Raw genomic sequence first — 8,339 nt, 5'->3', positions numbered from 1 at the left:
TCTACCCAGCTTGGCTACCTAAAATAGCAAGGCCAGGCAACACAAGCATTACCATGGGCCGAGGTCAGCACCCAGGGACCCAAATACATCCCATCCCTTCATGGAAAGTGGTACTTGGATATGCGAATACCAACTGTGGTGTGAATGCCTAGCGCCCGTGCTGTTTTTGCTGGTGTTCCTCTAGGGTTATTTGGCTTGGTGGCTCCTGGCTACACATTGACTCACCTACTCACAGTCTGCCCTTTAGACTTTCGGAAAAAAAATTAACAGAGACCAGCCTCACCGCGGTGGAACAGACTCAGCAATGCAAGCAAGGTTTTATTGAAACACAGCCCGGCTCCCCTTAGGCAAGCATCCTCTGAGCAGTCACACATGCTTCCTCTTCCTCCCACGGGCCAGCGTCTCCACCTCCTTCATGAAGCGGAGGCACAGCTCCTCCTGCCACGGCAGGGCCACGCACTGCACAACCACGGGCAGCCCCACGGCTCCTTCCACGGCCTGCAGCGGAGACAGGAGCAACATCATGTTACCCAGATGCCCCAGCTTCTGAGGGCTGCACATGATTCCATACACCAGTTAGGTCCTACTGGGCGTGTCTACACATGCATTTACTTTGCATTAAATTTACTGTGCAGTAAGTTACACAGTAAGCAGGTTTACGCTGGCATCTACACGTGCAGGCATTAAAGCGCAGTAATACTTACTAACTAAAGTTAGTCCCAAGTTAGTCCACACACACAGTGTCACTGTGCAGTCAGGTGTCTACACGTGCATTACTGCGCAGTAACTAATTGGCCTACATTTGAGACCTGCATGATGCAGGTATGACATTTATGCCCAAGTCGGCGTAAGTTGCCATATTTACTGTGCAGTACGGGCGTGCATGTGCAGACGCTGCTCATACTGCACAGTCATTTTTGGTTATTGTGCAGTAATTTGGGTTACTGCACAGTAAATTTGCACATGTAGATGCACCCACTGAAGCCTTCAGAACAGGTCACCCCAATGCCTGCCCTGAAAGCGCAGGAGATGGACCAGCCTATACCCCATTTTCCCATGGAGGGGAAGGGAAAAAGCCAAGCAGACCTGACTGCAGTGACTTCCTGAGGGAAGATGCCATTCATGGACATGATTTGCAGCTGGTTGCAGTTGAGGTGGGACCACAGGACTTGAACCACAAGCAGCTCCAGTGAGAAAACTGGGTTCATCCTCTTGGATCCAGGGGCACTGCCGTGAGGACTATTTATGCAAGAGGCAAGGATTTCGTAGGGTGATCTCTTTTATTGGACCAACTCTGTAGTTGGGATACAGTTAAAGAAGACCTAAGGAAGAATGTCTTACCTTCGAAAGCTTGCTTAACTTTATCCCAATTACACAGTTGGTCCAATAAGAGAGATCCTTGCCTCTTGCATCGTTTCTGGACCATCATGGCTACAGCGTCACTCTTATACTGCTTGTGGACAGTTTCAGCGGGGCCAGAGGAAAGACATTTGAGTCTTCAGGAAAATGTCCGATAGAACAAGTGTTCCCCACAGCTGATCTCTCCCATCCACACATCACATCAAGCCCCGAGAGCCCCAACCTCACAATATTTCATCAGAGAGACTTTCATTAGGTCATTATCCTCCTTCCTATTGGCTGACCTGTTTCAGCCTCTTATCCCAGGGATCATGGTAATGCCCGTGGTAACGTTTCAGCTGCTCTTCATCAGCCTCCGTGACGGTGGTGACCGGCACGACCCCAGCAGGGAAGTTTAAGACGTTGTATAAGTTGGTGTAGGACGTGGCAGCTGGAAGAGACAATTGGCAGAACATTGCCTGGCAGCTCGACAGGGTTGTCTTGTAGAGGCCCACAACCAACCCAGCGCAAAGGGTAACAACTCCCGGACACATCCCTGCCAAAAAGACCCCACACCTCTACTCCTTTGCCACTGATCAGGGTGCCAACAAGACCGCCCGGTTGAGTAAACTGAACAGGGTTTGGCCCTTAGATGTTTCCACTCAAGTTTATGCTATTTTCCTTAAAGTCACCCCAAACACCATGGCAAGTTAGAGAATCCAGCACAGAGCAACAGAAATGATGAGGGGTCTGGGAGGTAAGACTTAGGGGCAAAGGTTGAAAGAGCCAGGGTCATTGAGTCTGGAGAAGAGAAGACTGAGGGGGGATTTGGATACCTTTAGATACCTAAGGGGTGATGATAGAGAGGATGGAGATGGGCTTTTCTTGGTGGCAGTAGAGGACAGGACAAGGAGGAGAAGAAGTTTAGGTTGGAGATTTCTGGCTAAGAGGGTGGTCAAGCGTTGGGGCAGGTTGACCACCCTGTTTCAACGCTTGACCACCCTCTTAGCCAGAAATCTGCAACCTAAACAAGCCTAGAGAGGTTGTGCAATCTCCATCCTTGGAAACGTTCAGACCAGGTTGAGCAGACACTTGGCTGAGATGGGTTAATCAGGGATGGTCCTGCTATGAACAGGAGGCTGGACTAGATGTGACCTTGTGAGGTCCCTTCCATCCCTCCTTTCCTTTGATGCTATGAACCGGAGACAGACAAGTGGGATCTGAGCAACGAGGTCTGCTTGATACACAACGGCTTGTGGGTCTTTGGTTTGCGCCAGATAAAGCCCTGTCCATCTTTAAAGGTCACCCTCCTGATTTATTTCTTTGTACTGCTTGGCTGACCCTGAACTGCCGAAGGTGGACCCAGCTGGGGGGCTTACCAAAGAGCTTCCCAGGATATCCCTCATTAAAGGCAGGGCCCAGAGCAGGACACAAAATGACATTGAGCTGCAGCTTCCTCCATTTAGCAATGAATTCCTTACAGTAAGCCTAGTGGGATGGAGACCAAATGTAAACCAACTGAGACCTGCAGGACACCACCATTAGCTTCAGTCCTGTGGCCAGGACATAGCCTAACTGGTTCCAGCTGAGCTGTGATAAGTCTCTGGACAAGTTTTGGAGAAACAGGGCTGGACAAGGGAGCAATTCTCCAGGCCATGGGGCCATTATGTAGCTCCCATGCCACCCTGCTGCAGCTTCATGCCAGCGGTTTCAAGTCAGGAGCAGCTGGGGCAATGGGGTGGGTATCTGCTTAATGGTGACTTCCCAGCTTTGCTCTCCCTGGGTCCATCCTGCTGCATATTCAGCCAGGCTTATACCCTCCAGACGTAGCGTTGCATGGATTTCCCCAACCTTCAAGCCCTCACGACTGCACCCTCCACAGTCACTGAAGAGAGCAAGGTTTGCTGCCCAAGGGGCTGTGAAGCCCTGCTTGGCAAGGAGAGGACTCCTTAAAGACAAACCCATGAAGATCAAGGATATGCCCAGTCCAACCCCACAGTCCTGTGCAATCTACACCTCCCCATGCATCAGACCTCCTGCAATGGCCTAGCTCCCAGGGGAAAACACATCTGTATAACATAATCCATGAGCCATTCCAGCTGTGTGACCCACCAGCAGTTACACATCAACTCTCTCCCCCCAAAAACTTCTTTAGAGTGAGGGAAAAAGACAAAAAGGAATTACCGCCAGGGCAACGTCCTGCTTCCACAGGTTTTTCACTGACCTGGAAAAGGCACAGACCTGAGATAAATAAACTCGGTGTGTTTAGAGCTCTTTCCTGGTCCAACACACTGTAGAGATCTTGACTCGTCTTCCCGCACCTCATCCTTGCAATGTGATGGGGCAAACATCATGTTTCCCCACATTTGGTTCATGGATGGGGAAAGCTAGGTGGAGAAGGGAAGAAACTGGCCTGCAGTCACAGAGCAAGGGCGTAGCGGAGGAGTTGGGTAGAAGTCAGCGTGGCCTCTGTGCTCATTCATCCAGGACTTTTTGGCTCTGAACATAACCTGACCAGGGCTGGATTAATGCACAGGTGAGTTAGGCACATGCCTAGGGCCCTGAGCTGTGGGGACCCTGATCCTTCCCTCCTTGGCGGTGGCACGAATGGGCCCATTGGCCCCTTCCCTTCCCTTCCCTTCCCTTCCCTTTGCCCCCACCAGCCTCGCCGCCATGGGGGCTGTTTCTTAGCAGTGTCTCTGAGCCCTGGGAGGGGGGTCTCGACCGGCCTGGGGCCCATGAGTTTGTTTGCCTATGGCCCACTAAAGGGTTAATCCATCCCTGTACCAGACCCAGCGTCCATTCAAGTCAATGGACAGACCTTGTTCACCTTAAGGGTTGGCTTCAAACTCTTAGACTCCCAAGACACAAGCATTATCGAGTTTGTTACTTGATGCCCGCGAACCACTTCTGCCTGACTCCAGTCTCTCCAGAGCGGTGATTCCCAGCCAGGGGGCTGCAGCACCCCAACGTGCCTTCAGACCCTTTCAAGGGTGCTGCATGGTGTTAACGCTGTTAGAGGTGCTAACACGATTCACAAGACAAACCCGGAGATTTCAAGTGGGAATCCCTGGTGTTACAACTGTTCTGCCCTGCGGTAGGCTTGCTGAGCTCTCTGCCATAGAGTAATAGCTCTAGGATTTTTCTGTAGTCAGAAAAGAAGTGAAAACCAGGAGCTGGCACTGTCTGAGAGGGGCCTCGAACCTAATGACAGGTGCCTTGGGTCTGAAAAGGTTGACTGCCACTGCTCTGCAACCCCAAGCGCTGCAATGAGGTGAAAGGGGCTAATCTCCTCTCTTGCAGTACGTGCAATCTTCACAATATTCTTCCATCTGAGCTGGAAGAGGACTGTCATTCTTAACACGGCCAAGAAACCCCCAAGGCATGTTTTTAACCTTTGCTTGAAACACAAAGGCTTTGCCATCCAGCAAAGCACCTAAGTGGGTGGAGAAATTCAAGTATTTAACAAATCCCACCAGCACCCCGGGGGGAAATAGGGGTTTATAGCTAACAAGATGGTGGAACACATTGCCACATTGGATGCATCCACATGAGTGGGACCATGCATTTCCCCAGGGACAAAGAGCAGTGGCACAATGTGTGCCAGTGCAACTTGTCCCCAGGAAACCCCATGCACATACGCTCTGGCGTGCAGCACGTTGTCCTCAGTGGGGTAGGGGAGGCTGGGGTCAGCACCTGAGCTGGTCCCAGCAGCCTTACCTGGGATCCTGGGGACCTCCAGGGGTTGCAGTTTTGGCAATCCCGGAGCAGGGAGCCTGGCCGGCAGCTGGAGTGTGGCTTTGGCTGGCCGGGCTCTGGTTTCGGACGGTGCATGCTGCCACCATGTGCACCACCCTGGTTTTTTTTAGGTGTTGGGATTTTTGACATCGGGATCTCTCAGTGTGAACCCCCCCCTGCAAATTTTCAGAGTGGAAAACACCTGCAGGTGTGGCATATGTGGCGTGTGGCACTGCAGATGGGTTTGCGGCACCGAATACCACACATGCATGCTCGTCTGGATGCGCCCATAAGATTTCATAGACATTAGACATTAGGGCTGGAAGGGACCTCGGAAGATCATCGAGTCCAGCCCCCAATGATCAGTACACCTGGAGGAAAAGGCCTCACGAATCAACCTGTAGGATCCCAGCCTAAGAAGACCACCCCTAGCCATAAGTCAAGAGCTGGGTCAGCTGCACAGCAGGCTGGATGCTGGCATGCACCAATGCAAAGTCTGCTCTTTGAGCTCTTCCTCAATGAGCCACTGTTAAATAAAGTCCTTACCTGGTACAGCTATAGACCACAGCTCAATATGTGCATGCGTTTTATCCTGTTATCAGCCATCAACCACCCATCCCAAGGTCGGTGAAGCTGACACTGTGTTTTAAGATGGGATCATAGGGAAGCTGGGCTGGAAGGGACCTCACACGGTCCTCTAGTCCAGCCCCCTGCTCAAGGCAGGATCAGCTCTGACTAAACCTTCCCATCAAGTCTCTGCCTAACCATCTCTTGAAAATTTCTAAGGCTGGAAATTCCTGGGTAGCTTGCTCCAAAGTTTAACCATCCTAATCTGCCTAAATTTCCTCTGCTGCAGTCGGAGAGAGGAGAGCTACAAACCTTACTATTCTTCATGCGAGCTCCCCATCCCCACATACCTATTTGAACATGATGTTTAAAAGAAAACCTGCTTACCCAGCTCCACAGAGCGCTTTCAGATCTCCAGCAATTCGAGGATACTGGAAGGAAAAAAAATGTTATATTAGCTCCATAGCGCAGCAGTCGGAGACGCACAGGAGTAACCCAGCTGGATCAGAGATGAAAGCCACTGATTCACGGTCACCGTGATTTTGCTGGTGGACTCTAGAGTGCTTTGTCTGAGGGACTGAGAGCAGATCTTCAGCTGGTTTGATTTTAGCAGAGCCATGTCAATGGACACCACCGACGATCTGGCTCAATGGGTGAAAATCTGGTAGTGAATTAGTTGGCAAAATTCACCCATTTTGCAGTCTCCTTGCCAAGTCCTTCGTGATTAACTCATCTCCCGTTCAGCCCAGGTAGGTTCATCACCATGGACTATCTTCTGAGAAAAAGACACGGGCAATAGAAATGATCAGAGGATCTCTTTGAGGAAAAGTTGGAAGAACTGGGATTGCTTAGTGGGGAGAAGAGGGCTGAGGGGAGATTTGATAGCCCTCAAATACAAACAGATATGCAAAGGATGGTGAGAGATTATTCTCGGCATCCACATGAAGCAGGACAAGAAGTGCTGGGGTGAAATTGTGACCAGGTTAGTTACTGGGAAGACTTTTTGGGTGTTTTGACACTGGAACAGCTTCCCCGAGAGCCTATCTAGGAGCTTATCTACATGGGGAATTATCCCAAATGAGCTATGTCTGATTAAATTAATTTGGAACAAGACTTTCTTATTCCAGAATAAGATCATCTGCACCAGGAGTTAATCCAGTTGAAGGATGCACTAACTTTACTCCATAATATCTTCCTTGTAGAAGCAAATGAGCCTGATGTAACTCACCACTGGTTTTAAGAGGAGAGCCAAAATCTTCTTCGCTAGAATCGGCAGTCTGTAACAATTAATCTGGGACTTCAAGGTGGGATCCACAATATCTCCTTCGCTGGAAGGCAACAGAGAAAACAAGATGCTGAGGCACTACTTACCTATTGCAACCAATGTCAATTTGATTGTATATGAATCCTGGTGAAATATGTTATCTCCAGCCCAGCCCTAAGCCAATATCTTTACATTGGAGTAAATCTCAGGATGGACAGATGGATGAAATGGGTGGACATAGCCTACTCAATGTCAATCTTAACTCCTCCCAACAAAGAACTGACTTCCTGTCCAAAACATGCCTATTGGATCTTCCATTTGCATGAGTAAAATAAGTGGCAACTTATTTCTCTTGAGATTTCCATAGGCATTTTGGAGCTGAAAAGCTGCGTTGCTTAGAGCTCTCTTGATAACAGATTGCAGAGTCTACTTACAACTTCTCCAGCAAAGTGGAGACTCCATCAGAAAAGATGCCTTTGGTGAACAGCTCATCCACCACAAAATTGATCCGAGGGGGAGCAAAAGGGACCAGCTGTGTGACAAAACCAACACGGTTCAACAGGTAGCAAAGATGTGGGTGAAACCCCAGCCCCGCCAAAGCCAATGACAAAATTCCTGTTGAGTTTGCTCAGGCTGGGAATTCAGCTTGGGTGACTTTGTTCCACATCCACCTTTTAATCATGGCAATGAAAGGATGTGAAGCTCACATGAGGTAACCCTTCGCATTGTGCCAGTGACATGGACTCATCGATGTTCTGGTCCATGTCCTGCTGAGCTCCAAAATCTCAGTGGCCTCACACTGCTCTGAACATGGGATGGAAACCAAGGAATGATGCTCTTTTGTCTGCTAGAGGAGCCACAGGGAGTTGGTACTATCCACAGATCCTAATAAGACCTTCCAAGTCAGGCCGCATACCGTATGCCCTGCTTGTTCGAGAAGCACTTTGGTTTCCTGGACAGCACGTCTCATGCTAGGAGAGGGCTGGAAATAGCCATCGCCATCGTAATACCCGATCCGAAGGGGTCTGGAGCTGGAGTACACCTGAAAGAAGAGACACCTTCACTTAGTACCTTGACCATTGTAGGTGCATTGAGTTAAAAGACTCTTCCAAGAAGCCCAAGCATGTAGAAAGATGCAGTGACAGGGGTGTTCATCATACTATAGTCTCACCGGGGAAGCTCAACAAGGATTCAATGTGTAACAGAGGCTCATTCAAAGGTACTGTGGGAAAGAAATGCAAAGGGGATAGGTGGGACGCTGAAACAGTACTCCCGTGTTACACCATTGTAAGGATCTGAAGACACTCTGGGTAAGAATCATTTGGCTAGTCCCTATCTCTGTCACCTAGTGGATTCATAGATTCATAGATGTTAGGGCCGGAAGGGACCTCAATAGATCATCGAGTCCAACCCCCTGCATAGGCAGGAAAGA

General features: G+C 49.7%; 1 protein-coding gene across 1 annotated transcript in view; it reads right to left on the bottom strand.

Annotated features, from left to right (window-relative positions):
- Positions 1-77: 77 nt before the first annotated feature.
- LOC102371616 (vitamin D3 hydroxylase-associated protein-like) overlaps positions 78-8,339 on the bottom strand; it is an 18,282-nt gene continuing 10,020 nt past the window's right edge. The window contains exons 8-15 of the mRNA XM_006015821.3: positions 7,824-7,949; positions 7,342-7,439; positions 6,872-6,971; positions 6,031-6,074; positions 3,523-3,562; positions 2,718-2,826; positions 1,644-1,789; positions 78-498 (exon numbers count right to left, since the gene is read on the bottom strand). Coding sequence (XP_006015883.3) covers positions 367-498; positions 1,644-1,789; positions 2,718-2,826; positions 3,523-3,562; positions 6,031-6,074; positions 6,872-6,971; positions 7,342-7,439; positions 7,824-7,949 — 795 coding nt within the window. The 3' untranslated portion in view covers positions 78-366. The remainder of the gene's footprint in view (positions 499-1,643; positions 1,790-2,717; positions 2,827-3,522; positions 3,563-6,030; positions 6,075-6,871; positions 6,972-7,341; positions 7,440-7,823; positions 7,950-8,339) is intronic.

This window comes from Alligator sinensis, unplaced genomic scaffold (genome assembly GCF_000455745.1).
Source record: "Alligator sinensis unplaced genomic scaffold, ASM45574v1 scaffold781_1, whole genome shotgun sequence".
Taxonomy (NCBI): Eukaryota; Metazoa; Chordata; order Crocodylia; family Alligatoridae; genus Alligator; species Alligator sinensis.
This window is presented reverse-complemented; position numbering and strand designations above follow the sequence as displayed.